The sequence below is a fragment of the Podarcis pityusensis genome (genome assembly GCF_964106645.2).
Source record: "Podarcis pityusensis genome assembly, chromosome: 12".
NCBI lineage: Eukaryota > Metazoa > Chordata > Lepidosauria > Squamata > Lacertidae > Podarcis > Podarcis pityusensis.
In genome coordinates, this window is record NC_138037.1 from 39,094,399 (window position 1) to 39,113,532 (window position 19,134).

Sequence of the window (19,134 nt, forward strand, 5' to 3'; positions counted from 1 at the left end):
CGGAGGATAAGCAATGAGCAAGGTGAATTTATATGCTTCAAAAGAACACAGCTGGCTGACGCTGGAATTTCTTTCCTACACACTATGAAGATGTTTTTTACTAAGTAATAACAACAGAAGAAGGACAGCCTAATGTTTCCTTAAGATGAATAAATCTCCCCCAGTTTTGTAGAGTCTAGTCTATGTTTCCTAATTCAAAACTATATTTTAAAAAGATATGAAAATATCAAGAACTTGTTGAACACCTATAGCTACTATAGTCTCCTAATTATGTATTACCACTATCATACTATTGAGAACGTCACTGGCCACAGTTCAAATGTCACTGGTTCCTATAATGAAACAGAAAAGCTGAAGTGTTAACAATTTAGCTTCTTTTCCTGCTTTTATTGTAGTGTTTCTGAAGTGGCATCTAGAAGTTCCTGGATCCAGTAGGAAGGTCAAGGAGGCAGGGCCAATAAGGTCACATGGGTGCAACCAAGGAGGCTACATCAGTGAGGCCAAATTGTTCTGGTTTTCCTCCCATCCTCTCTTGCAAAAGTGTGGACATAAAAGCATTGGAGTTGGATAAGTTCGTAGCACCTCCCTATACTGAAAAATGTCTAGCCTTGGGATGAGAAGGGGTCCCTGCTGTCACACTTTCTAGCGTAGCTTAATGTCACAATAACTATACATTACTCAGAAATCAACTCCACTAAATTCCACATCCACTACATAAAGTAAAATAAATGGAAAAAAAGACTTACAGTCCATAAATCTGGGGAGCAATCTCTAGCCTGTTCAAATGCATGTAGAGTTCGATATCGTGTTTCTTTAGCAAATGATCTTGAATCTGATTTACTTTCGCTACTATAGCAATTGATGGGCCTAGATCTTGTGGTCTAGCAAACGGAACAGGTGTCATCATTGCATCTTTCTCCTAATGAAAGAACAACAACAAAGTGAAATGTAAAATGAAATATACTATTAGAGCACATTCTAATACAACATTTTAGCAAAGGTCCAGTTTGTATGTAACCTGAAACCACAGTTAAAAATAAACTATGGTTTAATGAGAAAAGGTATGGGGCCCATTTCGCTCCTCTGACATTCCTGTCTTTGATATGCTGGGAGGAAAACAAACCTGAGACTGGCTTAGCATTGCATTCGAACCAGTGCTCATGTTTTTTTCTCCAAATAAACCAGGAACAGAAGTCAAGGTTTACTTAGCTTACCAATCATACTTTATTTTGGGGAAACAAACCACAAGTGCAAGTTCACACATAGCATAAATCCAGTCTTTGTTCCCCCCCCCCCTTCCAGCACAGCAAAGAGAGAAGAGGGGAACAAACTGGTCGTGTAATTAGCAGAATGCACCTACACTTATTCTTGTTAAATCATAGTTTATTTTTAATTATTGTTTAATGTGATTGGTAAACCAGACAAATATCCAATTGTTGGAATGCAGATATTACCAACATATTATCTCCAGCAACTGAGGGGTATTTTTCTCATAGACAAACATTCCAGACCAGAATGTCATTGGTGGGTGGGTGTATAAATTTACTCTATGAAGATTGACATCAAAATACACCAAATACACCAAAACAAGGACCATGAAGTGCGGGGGAAACAAACAAAAGTAACTGCTAAAATTTCTTATTTTGCAATGACAGTTGGGAGGTTCCATAAAATCCAATTACACATTCATCTAATGACTAGAAGAAGATAGGCAGAATTGTACAGTCCACTTCTTATCACTTAACCACAGTTAAAGAGATCCAGCAACACTACATTTGCTAAGGGGGCTGAAGGTTTGGGGAGGCTCTCAGACAAGATAGCTGAGGAAAAAACACTTCAAAGATTTTGTTTCAACATGTTTTAGAAATGTTAACTCCTGTCTTATTTCCTATTATACCTCTGTTCTTTAATAATCATATTCTACAAGTTCAAAAAGTACTTGATTTTTATCAGCATGTACCTTTTGACTGTCGTACTCATAGGTAGAAAACCAGTGTTCTGCTGTTTTCATAAGATGGATGAACATAGCACTAAAGACAAAAGTTTTTTGATAAGTACTATGATTAATAATAATACAAATATAATAGAAATGTAACAGAAACATGAAATTATCGAAACTTACTAGGCATCATGCTCCAGATATTCAGGGTTCAAAAGAGCTTTCATTTCCTCACTGCTTAGAATAACAAAAACATGGAAAAGTTTATTTCTGGAAGATTTTAAGCTAAGTTATAGAGGAACTGCAAGTAAGTACAACTAGCCTTTGTAATTAAAAAAGTAACTCGACTGAAGACAAATGAAGTCCTTACTCTCTCTAAAGATCAAAAACAAATTAGCTGCCTTGTCTGCACTACAATGAAGTAACCATCTAATTATTCCAAATAACAAATTACTGGGTGCCACAATGTATTATTTGAATATGCTTGATCCAGAATAATTGATCACTCCACAATCTATCACTGTTCGTTGAAAACAAAAAATATTGTTACTGGTCAAATACACAATTATCAAAGCAGTAATTTATTTTAATAGAATCTATTTTTATCACATTTTAGCAGCAATTAATCAGTGACGACACCTCTTATCCATTTTCTTCTCTGGCTACAGCTCTGGAAGGAAATAAGCGGCGGTAATATGCGCAAAACATGGTTACTTTGAAAAACCTTGACACTTTCTTCCTGCATACATTGGCCAGGATCCAAATCGCTATGTGTGGAACACCACATGTGCCGGCGAATGTCCCATCCTACTTCTTGCTGCAGCCCCTAGTGCATGCTGAAGTGCTTGCATAAAGGGTTGTTTGGACCCTGCCAATGATAAAACACTTTCGTGCAACAGCAGTTTGAATATCCTATGCTGTATATGAAGATCTTCCCCTCTCACCCTGCGGAACAAATGGCTGTTGATATCAGGAATAATTCTCTGCTGGGAGGGTAACTTGCTTATAGGGTTGTTGTTGTTTTTTTACAATCAAGCAGTATATTGATTTTTTTTTTGTTTTGTTAATTTTGTTAAATAAGTAAACAAAACAAAACAGGATGCTGGACTAGATGGGCCTTTGGCCTGATCCAGCTGGGCTCTTGTCTCCTTACTACGTAAGGAGCCTTTTTCCAGCAACAGAATTTCCTACCTTGGGGATACAGAGGACTAAAAGGTCTCTGGACCAGGTTAACAGACCTTTCCTTAAAGGGTAGTACTGATATGATTTTTACCTGCTGTCATGTCATTGTTGAAACATGGCTTTTGACTATTTACATTACATTGCAAACTGCATGTGGTGCTTGTTGATCCACATACGGCTTGAGATCAATACCCTAATAATTTGTTTTGTATGGAGAAATGCAAGAGACCCACCTTGGTTGTGCAGCTTCACTTGCATGTAGATAAGCTTGGTGGTCACAATGCAGAATAAAGACAATTGGTGCTAGGAGTTCATGCATTCCCTACAGCAAAACAAAAATAAAGACTTTATTTCACATGCCTGGGATTTCTACATCAGCACCAATTAAGCAAGAAAAAGTTACCTTAGCATAAAAATGATGGCTATCTAATAGTTTTATTGTAAATGAAACTGATACTAATTGTTTACTCTCCTATATAGACAGGAACTCCATCTGATTTTTTTTTTTAATGGAACAAAAAGTCAGTAGACTACAATTCATTACTCAGTAGTTACATCAATATCTATGTGAATAATTGTTTTACTTTTAAACATTGGGCAGTTAGGAGCTATCTTATGAAGACACACATAGAGCATAACTGAGAACGGTATCAAAAATTGTTTCCCAAAATTGGAACATCAATGACTGCTATAAAGTACAGAATTATTTATATACTTTTAGAAAATGGGATTAGAAGAAACCTAAGAGAAATACATTCCAATTCACTCAGCTAAGATGAAAATTCCTTATCTGCATAGCTTAAAACTGTGATAATGGATAATGTCACATAAGATGGGGCCCAATTCCTTCTTAACCCCGTTAAGCAGATCAGCTAGGCCGATTGGCTAAATTTTCAAAAGAAAATTATTCATTTTATACAAGTTAACCAACACAGTTTCGCAACTTTGGTTATGAACATCTAAAATGCTTCAGAAGAAATGGCAAGAAATTGGGGTACTTGGTTGATGGTCATTTCTTTAATGTTACAGACAGAAATAATTTCCTGTAATGGTTCTAGGGGTTGCTCGTGCATAAACCGGCGCCCCACCTGGCTGGGTTGCCTGAGTGAACCTTTTCTGTCCAGACAGCCACTCGCCCGTGGCTGTCTCAATCGCTGGCAGAATCCGTCAGTGGGCGTTTCTTGAACTTCTTCCAGCACAGAAGTTCTTTGACGCCTAGTCTCCGCCTAGTCTCCCTGCGCGGAAGCCTTCTGCGCAGGGAGGGTGTGGGCAGCGGAGGACCCGTGCTCTCCCCGCAGGTCCCCGGCGAAGAGTCATGGAGCCACCTCGCCGATTCCCCCATCTGCCCCCCTTCTCCATTGGTGCTACGCTGATTTCCTTCCCCAGAAGATGTGCTGCTTCTCTCCCTCCCGGGACGCTCTCCGGAATCCCTCTGGAGCCCTCCCTCTCCCCCTGGCTCCGATGGCAGTTCCCTGACATTTCCCTTCCATGTGTATGTTTAAATGTAAATATTAAAAGCAGAAGGTACTCTGAAAGGTTGGAAAGAGATAATATAAAACCTGTCATTTTTGAAAAAATGTTTAGAATAAAAAGAGGGGAAAGAGTAAATTTGTATATTGGGTAGGCTGAGCATATTTTTTTATTTTTTCAGTTTTAAATTGTCACTATTTCATAATATTAAATGCACTCTTTTGAATACAAAAGAGAAGTTTAAACCTTCTCTAAATTTTGCTCATTCCAGTAACTTGCATACTCAGTCATAAAAATATCTTGAGGTCATATTGGAAAGACTGCTTATGAACAGATATGCTAGGATAAGGCTTCCAAAGGAAAAAGAAATCAATAATGACTGGGCATCTAGTTCCTATAATACCTTTGAGAATCCAGCATTGTTAATAAAAATAAAAGCTTGGCTCAGCAGAAGCTGGTGGGGCATCGTTCACAACTGAACAGGTCAAACAACTATCAGGTACAATGGAAGACTTAGTTTTGATTAGCTCTATTCAGTCATCCTCTTTCACTATTACTTAGCCACATAGAATTGTAGAGTTGGAAGGGACCTCAAGGGTGAATTGGTCTACCAAACTGCAATGCAGGAATCTCAGCTAGATCATACATGACAGATGGCCATCCAACCTCTGCTTAAAAACCAGCTCTAAAGGAATGTGGGGTTGGGGGGACAAAGGAAGGCACCCCCAAGGGCTCCAAAGCAAACACAACTGACTTCCCATGGGCTCCTCCCTTTCAGGGAACCTGAGAGGCACTCCTGGGCATTGCAGGAATAGCCCAGAACTTTCTGTACATGCTCACAGGAATCATTGTACAGCCCCACTGCATCCCAGGGTGGGCACAGAGGACGACCTTACCCTGGAGAGAAGGAGGAGGGGTGCAGGGCAGCGGCTCCATGCTATTTGCCAGGCGAGCAGGGAGGAGCAGGAGGCAGAAGTGCCACAACAGTCAGCTCAAAGGAAGCAGGGAGAGAAAAAGAGGGTAGGCGGAGTTGCTAGGAGCATGACAGGCATTGCTAGGGGTGCCCAATGGCTGATGCCTGGACACTTTGTGGCCTCTGCTATTCCTGCTACTGACCACTTCTTGGTCCCTTCCATGGGTTTTTGCTAGGCAGGCAGGGAACTGCCCACAGAATTCAATGGAGAGATGCTTCTCTTGGGAAACCAGCAGCGAGTGGCAGTATGCGGGCGGCAGCAAGCTGTGCCGCCTCTCTGGATCCAGCTGTCTGAGGCAGCTGCTTCACTCCACCTCATTGTTAGGTCGGTGCTTCCATGATCTGACTGTGGTTCAAGCCTCAGTGAACACCAGGACTTCCTGGGGACCAGATGAGGCCCATCCAACCCACTGGAGCCCTCCCCTGGATCATCAGACTCTAGCTCTTCAAGCTTCTGCCACCTGTTGTCCTGATCCAACTGGCCCCTTTAGGATGTCTCCACAGGGCTTATGGCAGTTATATGTGCTCAGTTCATGTGCAGAAAATGCTCCGCTATGGTGCCACGGCATACCTTGCTTAGCCTTACCCTAGCATTCTGCTATAAAGTTTTCAAACGTGGGTCTCCAGCAACAAGGGCCAAGTGCCAAGCGACCTACATCACCAGGGTAGCTCTCAGGAAGAGGCAATTTCTATTTTGTTATCTGCTGCACTACAGAGCCACCCCCAGAATGGGTTTGCCATTCAACCTGACCGTTAAAAAGATAATCTGGAACATGGCAATAGATAAAATAATGTGGGCATCAACCACATTGTGCTAAGGGGTTAAGGTGAAGGCAGAAATGCAAAAAGAGAGAAAGAGACAACGGTGCGGGTGGCAAAATTGCAATTTTAGTTCCTTCTTTGTAACATTTCTGGCATAATAAACATGTTTTGAGAGAGGAGCTTTCAAAGTTATATGTTGCAATGATACACCAGTTAGGTCTACATCTCATGAATTTAAATATGGCATGTAATTTCTTATAATACAATGACCACAATGTATTTTTAAATCAAATCAAAAGCAATTTGATATACAGTGACATTTCTATGTGCAGTACGCTGTGATGTGTGTTTTCCAGAATATTTTGAATCAGAACTTTTTGGGGGGGGGTGGAATCCTATGCAAATTAGGATAATTCACACAGGATGATTTGCATTAGAAGAAATTCAGCTGCATCAGAATTTTTTGTGATGCCCTAGAGTTTAATTTAATTTAACATTTTTATTTTACTTGTATTCAGTAAAGAAAACAAAATATTTGAAACTGACAAGCTTGCCTTATAATGTGTTTGCAGTTGTCACCCATTCATTGTTACTAATGAATGTATGAAAAGGAAAAATTTCCGTGGAAGAATATGGCACTGCCGTATCACTGATAGTATATACATTTTTGGTCAAAATATATTATGTTGTTCAAATATACAATAATATTGAATACAACTTCACCATAAGGGGAATATGGCCCATCTCTAAATGTTGGGAGTCACAGAAGGATCTGAACGTCTCTCAGCCTTCCTGTGCAACCTGTAAGCACCTCACTGCATAACCTGCTGATCTCATCCATATTTACTCAAAGGTAAGTTACGCTGGGTTCAGGATTGCTTACCCCTAGGAAAGTGTGCTTAGGACTGCACCCTAAGAAGTTTAAGGAACACATTGGATACAATTAACACGAATAACTTAACACAGGCATAGGCAAACTCCGGCCCTCCAGATGTTTGGGACTACAATTCCCATCATCCCTGACCACTGGTCCTGTTAGCTAGGGATGATGGGAATTGTAGTCCCAAACATCTGGAGGGTCGGAGTTTACCTATGCCTGACTTAACACAATAGGTTCAGATGATTTGCAACAAATATTGATTTAGGAACATTTTGATATAATTCTATTCAAAACTTGATTTTCCTTGTGTGTTCATAAATCTCAACTCCTTTTCAGAGAAGGTAAAAAGAAAGGAAGGAATCTGCCTCTCCTAGAAACAGTTATTGCATAGCAATTCTATGAATGTTTACTCAGTAGTAAGTGTGATCACTGGGCCTTACTCCCAGAAATGTGTGCATAGGATTGCAGCCTAAAATGTTCTGAGAAAAGACACAAATCCGATGGATTTGAAGTAAATAGCCCTCCAATCGCTTTTGCAACAGGGGTCTGCTATAAAAAAATGGCAACAATGTATTTGTTGCCAAATAATATACTGACCGAATGGAAATTAAGTTAGCCTTGTGTGGTTTTCAAAGTTTACAGGAAGCATTAACAGCTTTCTGGCAAAGAGCAGCATTTAACCCTTTTTGTTGCTGGGTTGTAGCATCTCTCCATCAGTCTCTGCTAGAAAATTGTTGTGTGATTTGCAGTGAGACAGAGGGGAGTGTGAAGCGTTAAAAATAGTAATTTTTCTAAAAATAGTGCAACCCAAACAAACAGCAGGCTGGCTCTTTCACGGAACCTCCTCTCCTCATCGGATATCATCCTCATTCATTAAAAGCATTGTAAATCCCATGGAGGGCTGATTGCACCCCAGCTTTTCTATTTAAAAACAACAAGGGCCCCACCCACACCATCTATAACACACACACAATTTTCTCTCTTTCAGCGTCTCGAGGGCTTTCCCTCTCCAAAATTTATTCCGACAAGTCAGCCAACGTGCCCTAAGCTTCAGTAAAAACCACTACATCATCAAAACCTTTCCATCAGCCATGCAAAGGTGCAGTAAATGGATGCAGTTCAAGGTTTGTTTGATTGTTGCTGGTGCTGCTCCAGAGCACTTTGAAAACGAAATGTTAGTTATTACAAATGCAGGGTCTGAGGGGCTTCCCTCTTCAGTCGAAGGGGTTAACTAAATAAGTAGAGTATCAGGTGCCACCTTTTGTCTCTCTCTCCCTCCCCTCACACACACACCATCACAACAGGACAGATTCCCTGAGGTTCCCTTCCCTTCTCCATCCCACCCAGGCAAGGAAGGATCTTTTCTTTCTTCAACTCCCCAAAGGTGTGAACTTGCTTTCCTGTCCACAAGGTAGTTGCTGCAGGATCCCAGGTCTGCTTTGCTCCAAAAGGCAGAAGACAGTTTATCAGCAAGCAAGCCCCAGCATCCTCTTGCCCTACTGTCTCTTCATTCTGATTAGTCAGAGTTGTGCAGCAGAAGGCCTCCCATTGGAAGGGAAGCCTGCTCTTCTTACACATCACTGACCAATCAGAACAAACTGCTGAAGCATGTTTGGATATCCACCAGTGGAAATGCTGGAATTTGCTGCTGATGAACTGCCTCCTTTTCCTGACAGATGTTTGTGGCCCACAGTAGTAAGACTGTGGCCCAGTTCTAACTACTATTACAATTATTAATTAATATACTGTTTACTGACAAATTAGGCTTTTAACCTGTATAAACACCGATCAGATTTTATTAGAATACACAATAAAACAATCCCATTAAAAATAGTGATTAGAACAGGAGACTCGGGTCTAGAGACTGCCTTGTATGAACTGACATTGGGAATCACTGGTAACGGTGCCAAAATGCTGAATACGAGGCAAAAATGCTGCTCCGATTGACTTTTTGCAGGATTCAGGCACAAGGTTGGAGTGCATAGGTTTGCAAATGGAGCATAAAGAAGCATTCCACAGGCCTGGTGCCATCAGTGCCATACATCTTGAATATAGGGAATTATTTGAAGCAGTGGCATTAAGGTATAGCTTAATGAGCTATCCCAGCTGTGAGTTATACATTAATTAATAATCAATTAAGTAATAATTAATTTATATATAGCTCACTGCTGGGATAGCTGAGTCGCTAGAGCATGCAGCTCTTTATTCAGGGTCATGGGTTCACAAGCCCCACGCTGGGCAAAAGATTCCTGCATTGCAGGGGGTTGGACTAGATGATCCTCAGGGTACCTTCCAATTCTACAATTCTATGGCTCTCTGATATTATTAGATTGAAATAAGACAGTCAACCTATCCAGTAGAATAATCAAGGCCAATGAAGTCAAAGCAGGAAGTGGCACTGAAATTAATAAAAGTTAAAAAAAAACCTTCAAATTTTTAGAGCACCACTCTTTACTGTTGTAGTTAAAATCTGTTAGTTTTTAAGTGCAGTTATTAATTTATTCAGTACAAGTATTCAGCGCAGATATATTTAGTGTTTTATCCAGTCTCTTTAGCCCTAGATCAGCCATCTTCTAAAATCACTGCAATGTGGAAATGACACTCTTCAAAAACAGAGGTGAAAAAGTTTACTTTGTTAACAGCCTGTAGGCTCACGAAATTGAACCTGTTCTTTTATCTGCCGATGTTCATTTAGCCCACCAAGCAGTCTTTATTAAAGCAGAGGCACAAGGCAGTCAAAGTTCATTAATACCATTTATATAATCTCTGCAGTTTCAATTAACTCAGCAAGACATTCTACAACATGATAACAGTCTCATTAATTCAATAAAATCCCATAACTATTAACAATATGGTCTATGTTAAACGGGGTGTCACCTAGAACAAAATAATAGCTTTAACAGCTTGTGAGGAAACTCAAAGTTTTTTTTAAAAAACTGATTTGACTAAATACTCAAGCCTTATGCAGTAAGGTATTATTTTTTTGTAAAGGATCTATAAGATTTTTCAGCACAAGAAGAAGACAGTTAAGCTGTACCAAAGAAGGAAATATTATTTGCCTATTAATTTACTCAGAGTGTGGTTCTTGTGCTACTCTCTCTTTCAGTAGAAATTTGTTATATTCCCTGAAAACAAGCAAGTTGGGTTCATCTCTTTAAGGAATGCCCCACATCACAGCTCCTCAAGGCAATTTTCAATTATTCATGTGACTAATGGGTTGGATCAAATAAGTCCGCTTCAGATAATATTTACATAGACAATATTTTACCTAATATTTTCCTCATGCTTCACCAAGTTATAATGTTCCAAGTACACCATTTTTTCATATACTCAGCCAATGTTTTATATGGTTGGATAGCAGAGCGAAACCAGGCTGGGTTTATTTCTTAATCCCACTAACAATCTGCATGGGAGGTTATTGTGTGGGATACCCAACGTGATATAGCAGCTACAGAGCTGGACTAGGACCTGGGAGACCAGGGTTAAAAAATCTCACCTCAGTCATGACGCTCATTGGGTGACCTGGGCCAATCACCATCTCTCACCCCAACCTAACCCATAGGGTAGTTGTGAGGACAAGATGAGCAGGGGGAGAGCTATATATAGCATCACAAAAATGTAAGAACATAAGAAGAATTTGATGGACCATCTAGTTCAGAAGTCTGTTCTCACAGGGGACGAACAGATGCCTATGGGAAACCTGAAAGCAGGACCTGAGCACAAGAGCACTCTCTCTTCCTGTGGCTGCCAGAAACTGGTAAAAGGTAAAGGTAAAGGGACCCCTGACCATTAGGTCCAGTCGTGACCGACTCTGGGGTTGTGGCGCTCATCTCGCTTTATTGGCTGAGGGAGCCGGCGTACAGCTTCTGGGTCATGTGGCCAGCATGACTAAGCCACTTCTGGCGAACCAGAGCAGCGCACAGTAACACCATTTACCTTCCCACCGGAGCGGTACCTATTTATCTACTTGCACTTTGATGTGCTTTCGAACTGCTAGGTTGGCAGGAGCAGGGACCAAGCAACGGGAGCTCACCCCGTCGCGGGGATTCGAACCGCCAGCCTTCTGATCGGCAAGTCCTAGGCTCTGTGGTTTAACCCACAGCGCCACCTGCGTCCCATCAGAAACTGGTACTCAGAAGCATTACTGCATCCAATCAATAGCCGCCAATAGCTTTCTCCTTCGTGAATCTGTCTAACTCCATTTTAAAGCAATCTTGGAAAATACCATTAACATTGAGGACTGTGGACCCTATATTTTAGTGATTTTGTTCCTACAAAGAGGGCCTATTTCAGAAGACAGTGCTGGGAAATGCTCAGCTTTACAGGATTTGTGCTGCAGACTCTTTAGCAGCTGTATGAAGCTACTCAGGCATCTCCAGATTTGGTCTAAGGTGATATCAGTTAGCAGATGAAATCAATCTCTATTTTTCTTTTACATTTAATTCAAGTAAAACGGCAGCATTGCTTAACCGGTGTCTGGGATGAGTAGTAGACTAGATGAAGGGACTAGATGAAGGTCAATAAGAGTAAGTTAACCCTAAGCAGCTAGACAAAACCAGATTTTTTAACACTAGGAATGTGTTATTGAGGCTTTCCCCAACCTGATGCCTTCCAGATATTGCTGGACTCCAGTACCCATAGGCCCCAGCCAGCATGGCCAATGGTCAGGGATGATGGGAGTTGCAATCCAACAACATGTGGAGGGCACCTTCCAATATACCTGATTCAGAAGGTAGAAATCTACAGAACAGAAGGTATTATGTGTTGTAGAATAGCTGGGAACAGATATGCTTCACTGTATGCATTTAAAGTTAAACTAGCTTTGTTGATAAACAACTTCTACTCAACTATACAACTTAGCCTTTGGCTGTGAACATTATTTTTCTTTAAAAAAGATGCCGGATAAATTCACATTCAGACATTTCAAGGAACTTACTCTGGAAGAATCATCTTAAGATTGTTAAAATTCATCCGAAGTGCATGCTCAGCTTGAAAGCTTTTCTATTTTCAACATGACATACACTAATTAAAAAGATCAACTGAATTTACAAATGAATCCATTTGTATCATTTCTGCAGGCCTAACATGAACACTGCTGAAAAGTCTCTTTCTCACTAGTAATCTGTTTCAAACTTTTTTCTGCAAGTCTGCGGCACTTGTACACTATTGGTAAATATATCCTAAATTGCTTGCATCATATTCCATGGTATTCTCTTGTTCCATGGACAGACAAAATGCCATTCATTTATTTCTTACTTGACTACTTGATTGCTAAAGTTGAAGTAAACAAGTCCATATTTTGGGTTGGATTCAGGCAAAGTTACTTACACTTAGCTCTCACTGAAATGAATATGAGTGCAGTTAGGTCACGACTAACTTATCCTATTAATTTCAGTGAGACTCAAGATAAACTTATCCAGTTCACCTGGGAGTAAGGTTTACTAAATTTAATGAGATTTACTTCTGAATTGACATCTATAGGAATCTGTTGTTAGTCTTGATCTACCGGTAATCCATTTGCAGAAGATAAAAAATTGTCCCTTTGATACATATATTTTTAATTTATGAAGAGCAGCAGAGAAAGCTTTCATTAGTTAATAAGTAATAAAAAGTTTTTAACCTTTAAAAAGTTGGAAGTAGGATTTAACAGCATTGAAGAAAACAATCTGAGGGAATGTCTTATCTTGAGCAGGGAGCATATGTGCCTGAATGGTTTGCTTTCTTTACCACACAGCTAACAAGCAGTTCTTTGATTGCCTGAGCCATCACACACAACTTTGGAGATAATAAAACCTATATTATTGTTCAATCAATTGTCAAGCGTGTAGCAGGGAAAAAACGTTGAGGCAATGGATACCACCTGTACGATAGTTTCATTACCTGTTTGTAAAGTAACTGCTCATTTTCCCGAGCATAACAGAAAAGAACATCTGTAAGAATCTTTCTCACATTCTCTTCTTGGAAATACTGCATTTCAGGAAACCTGAAAAAGAAAAAGGAAAATATATCACTTATACATACACCACAATGCTTCCTAATATGTCTTCGGTTTCCTGATTCCCAGTCTTTTAAAAAGCAGTCTTACAATCTTTTATCTTTCTTCCACTCCACAAAGCTCTTACAGGTATCATATTTATTTTTTAAATATTGTTAGAAATGACACGTTATTAACTATATTACTTAGAATATTCCACTGCTTTACACAGGTGGATTTCTGAGAGTGATATCAGCTGTGAGCAAAACTGCATCGACATGTGATTTGTGTGAGATACAAGTGAAAGAACAGCAATAAAGAATAAAAATATCAGTTATATAAGGACACAGTCAGACATAGAATGATGGCAGCCTTTTCACATGTACATGGAAGCAAGTTCAACAGAAATAAATTGTGTTTGTTTCCAAGCAAATGTCTGGTCAGAATCAGGGAACAGGGCAAGTAGAAGATTCAGAAAGAAAATCTCCCCCTCTCTCCCCGTGAGTAAAATGAATTCTAAGTAAGAAGCAACTTTGTGAGTTCCTTCAGTTAGTTCACGAAAACTAACCAGTCATGTAGACCTTGTAAATAGTAAACTGAATTCTATGCCAAAATGAGTGTAACATTCTTTTTTACAATGCCTCCATTAACTAGAACAACTATCCAAACTTTAATTCCCCAATTATAACTTAGATAGTTATATAATCTTAAACATCCTGAACTATTCCCATTTAAAAACAAAAAATACCATCTGTGAAAATTAACATGAAAGCATACTTAGATTTTAATTATACATCTAACAGCATAAATGCATTTGAAAATACTGCTTTGGCACTGTCATACAAAATAAAGCAATAAGGGTTGTCAATATTTCCTGTGCATTGTTTTATTTTTTGCCTACCAATTCTATAAATGGAAAAGGTATAAAAATGAATTTTGCATTGTAAAACTCATGCAAACTATTTTCTCATCTCAAATAACAGTAAAGAGTGATGCTACAACTAGAAAAGTAACATGCCATATAAGAAGTAATTGAGATGAATTGGAGCTACTCAGTGCAATCATTGTTCTAATGCTGACAAAATATTTTACGGAACTGAGTTCCAGCTTTGATAAATTCCTTAACAGGAATGACCTTAGGGCTAAAGAGATGAAAGAATAATTACAATGGTAATAAGGAACGTTTTTAAAAAGCATCTCCGACAGTAGGAAAGTAATACACAAAAATAGAAATGCTAAATTCCTCTGAATGACATTTCTCACTAATTACACATCACTTTTTATTGATTAAGTGTTAAGAATTACAGAAAATCATCTGTTCAATCTTGTATTATAAACATAATTTAGTCACAAGATCTGTCAGTTCCTCTCATTCTTTTTTCTTTCTCACTGAAACCATTTAAAACACGCAATACCTCATAATATTAATTTATAATGAACCCACTTCAATATCTCCAAGATGTCTCTTTGGGATTTGAAACCAAGAGAGACAATATTCCCTTATTTATCTAGATTATTTTGAATACTGTATTTTTCTTGAAGTGCCTGTCATTCTCTTGGGCAACCATCATGCCCATATTGTATCCTCCAAAGAACCGCTCAAAGGTCTTACGAAGACCACATTTTACCCAAAAAGTGATTTAGAACTTTGAAAAACGATTTAAATAAATGTATGGTCCTGCGTGCTGTATCTGGCCCACTACGCCTTTTACTGAACTCACATGCATAAGATCTGCCAACAAGTACCAGCTTATCGGTCAGATTTTATTTTGGGAGGTGAAAAAGGGAAGCAAAAGCTGACCACCATCTAGTTCCAGGTGTTCCAGCTGAGGTGGCCGTACCCTTTCTTACCCTTCACCAAGGGGCTACCTAAGTATCCTCTTGTCCTGAGGGAAGGAGAGATTGAGATTCAACCACCACCTTGCCCTAGCTTTCAAAAAGACTTCCCCCTTGTAAATGTCTTAGAACCATAGAATGGTAGAGTTGGGGGGCACCACAAGGACCATCTTGTCCAAACCCCTGCAATGCAGGAATCTTTTTGTCCAGCGTGGGGCTCATTCCCACGACCCTGACATTAGAAATCTTATGCTCTACCAACTGAGCTATCCCAAGCTATTGACAGTACAGCATTAATTAACTGCTGCTGATTGTTTTAACATTTTTATGTAAACTGTTTTCTGAGGTCCACCTGAAAAGCCGTATATAAATACTTTAAATAAATATAGAATGATAAATAATACCATGTAGGTGAGCCGGATGTTGCCTTACGGCCAAAGGTTGTCTATCTACAGCAATGTTTCACAACACTTACGTTCTTGTCACATCTTGTTCAATCATTCCTCGAAGTTCTTTATCTTGGAAAAATTTGTTCCAAAGACTCTGCAAAAGGGCAGACATTCACACAAAACATGGAATAAAATTGATGGTCTATGTAAAAAGTTTGTATAAATTGGAAGCATGTTGCATTTGGGCTGCTTAAAAGAAGGCAATATTAGTGAATATCAGACTTTGGGAGGTTTTCACCTTTTGATCAAGCTGCATTTTTCAAAAAGCCTCACACAATTTTTTTTCCCTATCATAGAATCTTAGAGTTGGAAGAGGTCCCTGAAGGTCCTCTAGTCCAACCCCCCAGCAATGCAGGAATAAGCAGGGGGCCCATATGGGGATCAAACCCACAACCCTGACATTATCAGCACCACGCTCTAGCCAACTGAGCTGAATGTCATGGAACCTAATATTATCTTATTTTTAGTTTGCATAAATACATCAAAACATTAGAAGTTGTAATGCTAAATATTTCTGGTGTGTTTTCTGCATTACTAAATGGTGACTTTTACATGCACATATACTTTACAGGTTGTTTTCTATGGGGAAGAGGAAAGTTGCAATGCAATGATGTCACACCACATGCTCTGTATCCCTAGACCATAGGTGGCTAATCTGTGGACCTCCAGAATTAGCTGGACTCCATCTCCCATCATCCCTGACCGCAGGTCATGTTGGTCAGGGTTGTTGGGATATAAGAGTCCAATAATAGCTGGAGGGCCACTGCTCCTGCCCTTGACTAGGGAAAAGAAGAAGAAGAGGAGAGGAGAGGGAAGACTTCTTTCTTTGATGACAGCCAAATGTCTCCTGCCATGTTTAAATCAACGTGATGGTGAATCTACAACAAAACATTTACAGAGCCGCTCAATAACTATATTGTCCAATTAAGGCCAACAGCCATTCTTGAGATATTTTTACAATTCCACAGCTGCAAACATTTGCAGAAAGCCCTGATCAGTATTCATGCAAAGCTTAAATAAAATGGCTTAGTTCACTAGAAACTAACAGAAAGCGAGAAGCTTCCCAAAATGTCTGTGGGTACGTGGTCACTGGAGAGTCCAATATTGCCCTCGAAGCACTGTATGTTGCTTTAAAAATAATATGACATGCTAGTTCAACATGCAATGTATCAACATTATTGGTTCCACTTGATATTCACTGGAAGAATTAATCATGGTATATTCAGCTGTTTTTAAAATTGCAGAAATGTTTAAATAAAAGAGCTGATGACTAACATTTATTTTAAATGAATAAGAACAGGTGGCAACTCTCGGAGAGAATGAAACAAAGTCCCAGCTCTGATCTCTTGCTCATCAAGACATCATCAGCTGAAAGTGATGAATACTCAGCATGCTCCACTTTTGGAGAAGAGCATCTTCAGCTCCTTTTCGTCTGTTTAGAGATGGTATATCAAGTGCCATAGGCTTGCTTCACTTGGCTACTTGAATAGTGGACCTAAAGGTGAATTTGAATAGAGGCTGAACAAAAAAAATTCACTAGATGCAAATAGGAAAAAGAACATCTATAGCTTGCATAAAACTGTGTATTTATATTGGGAGTGAGTTCACACAATGCTGGCTGCTGGATGATGCAGATACTGCAACAGGCTTGAAGGATTAAACACCCCCCTTGCTTAATGGTTGTCAACCTGACATTAGATGCTTGGGCCCTCAAAAAATCCACTTAGGAATCTTTTGAAATTGGACCCTGGTCTATGTCAAACTTTTAGATGTTGAATTTCTTACTGATGCTGACTCTGAATATACGCTGCCATTTGATTTATCTATTTTTTCTAGCTAATCATGTTATAGTTCAGCAGTAGCCAATGTAGCATCTTCCATATGTTGTTGAACTCTCATAAACTCGGATCATTGGCAATTATCTCTTATAGTCGTCATGACTAACTTGTCCCACTGATTTAAGTGAGGTTAAAGCACGTCTAAGAGGAAGGCACATTTGGCAAATCCTCAGCATGATCAACTCCCGCTCGGAAACCTATGTCCCCACTGTGGAAGGATGTGTGAATCCATAACTGGCCTCCACAGTAACCTATGGACACATTGTTAAGACCATATTCATGGAAGACAATCCTACTCAGTTACGAGTGATCACCAAATAAGAAGAAAGCATGACTAATTTAATCTGATACAACCCTATGATTTCTATATTTTTTCTGGTTTTAAGTGTTTTTATTTCCTTTCCCCCCTTTAGATCTTATTTCCTATTTTGATGCTAGGTGTTAAGTTTGAAGGGTTGGCTGATAGAATATTATTTTTTTACATGATGAATGTACAGATCCTTTCCTACTGAAATTCCCAATTCAGTCACATCCTTGAGCTACTATCCACTTCAGGCAACTATGGGAACAAACAATAACTCTGTGTTTGTCACACCACCATACAGTGTCACAAGTACTGTGAACTATGATGGTAGGCCATGATACTTTTAAGATGTCTACTGTGTTATCTAGTGCTATTTTTCTTGAAAAAGAGGTGCCAGAACTCACGATGACTGCCTCCCATGTTCTCTTTAGAATGGCAATAGCACCTACCTGAAAGGTGTCAGAACTGAGTTCTGGTGAATTCCAGGTGACAAAAAGCCCTGGTGTTATGTCCTTTCCTTTGGATCAGGAGAACGCATGTTAACCACCCAAACTGACACTATTTCCTTTGACTGTGACATCTCAGCTAGCTGTACAATGCACACACTCTACCCGATAATGTAGTACAAAGCAGTATTACCGAGTTCACCATGAGAGCAGGAATTTTGCTCCTCGAAAAGAGAACAACCCACAAGCTGACATGACCTGGGTTGCAGCATTTTCAGAAAAAGAACTGTTCGTGTCTAAGGTACCAAAAGACACTGCTGTTCCAGCATTTTCAGTGTCAAAATAATAATAACAACAACAACAACAACAACAACAACAACAACAACAACAACAATAATTTATTATTTGTACCCCACTCTGGGTGGCTTCCACAGAAACCAAAAATACACTAAAATATCACACATTTAAAACTTCAAGGCACACTAAGCTGTAACCTCATTTCATCTCTTTTGGATTAGCTGTCCATATCAAGGATACTTCTACTCTTTACTTGATGAAGAGCATCGGAGGTTTTATTGCATGCTCCGGATATAATATAAAAGAAGTTATAATTACCCCTTCATCCTGTGAAAGTGGGTTGTTGATCATCAAGTCTTGTTGTCCAGCTTTTCGAGGATTTGTAATATGCTGTGAATAGGAATTAAGACCTTTAGATTCTCTATTAGACATGTGGAAAATATTGAGGCAGAGGGAAGGAAATATGTCTGGATTCAACTTACTATTTCTTTAATCTTGTTATACAGTGTTCTTAATTTTGTTGTTTTACTGATCCATTGATTTCTGTCAGAGGGGAGAACATTCAGAAACAGCTGCAGATCAATGAAACATTGGTTGGTTAGAAAGACAAGCGAGTTATATTGACGTAGTGACACTTTCTAAACAGAATCATATTTGTAATTTGGAACTTGGGCATTTTGTGGTAGGATATAGTAAACTGAAATAACCGTAGTGTGCATGTTCAAAGGATTCACTGAAAGGCATCTGGCAAAGATGTTAAGCCCTCAAACAGGATCCTCTTTAA

The 19,134-nt window shown here is 39.3% G+C and overlaps 1 protein-coding gene and 1 long non-coding RNA gene across 9 annotated transcripts in view; one reads left to right on the forward strand and one right to left on the reverse strand.

Moving 5' to 3' along the window:
- LOC308459612 overlaps positions 1-8,328 on the forward strand; it is an 87,592-nt gene extending 79,264 nt beyond the window's left edge. Inside the window, exon 3 of the long non-coding RNA XR_013978221.1 lies at positions 8,195-8,328. This is a non-coding gene — a long non-coding RNA (uncharacterized lncRNA). The remainder of the gene's footprint in view (positions 1-8,194) is intronic.
- The window catches only part of TBC1D5 (TBC1 domain family member 5), a 219,661-nt gene that overhangs the window by 99,017 nt on the left and 101,510 nt on the right, over positions 1-19,134 (reverse strand). For 6 of the 8 annotated variants that reach the window (XM_080974678.1, XM_080974680.1, XM_080974675.1 and 3 more), the window contains 8 exons: positions 18,833-18,922; positions 18,669-18,740; positions 15,492-15,559; positions 13,087-13,189; positions 3,355-3,443; positions 2,123-2,176; positions 1,961-2,030; positions 747-919 (listed from right to left, as the gene is read on the reverse strand). In XM_080974678.1, coding sequence (XP_080830804.1) covers positions 747-919; positions 1,961-2,030; positions 2,123-2,176; positions 3,355-3,443; positions 13,087-13,189; positions 15,492-15,559; positions 18,669-18,740; positions 18,833-18,922 — 719 coding nt within the window. The remainder of the gene's footprint in view (positions 1-746; positions 920-1,960; positions 2,031-2,122; positions 2,177-3,354; positions 3,444-13,086; positions 13,190-15,491; positions 15,560-18,668; positions 18,741-18,832; positions 18,923-19,134) is intronic. The other 2 variants (XM_080974681.1, XM_080974679.1) reach the window with 1 other exon arrangement.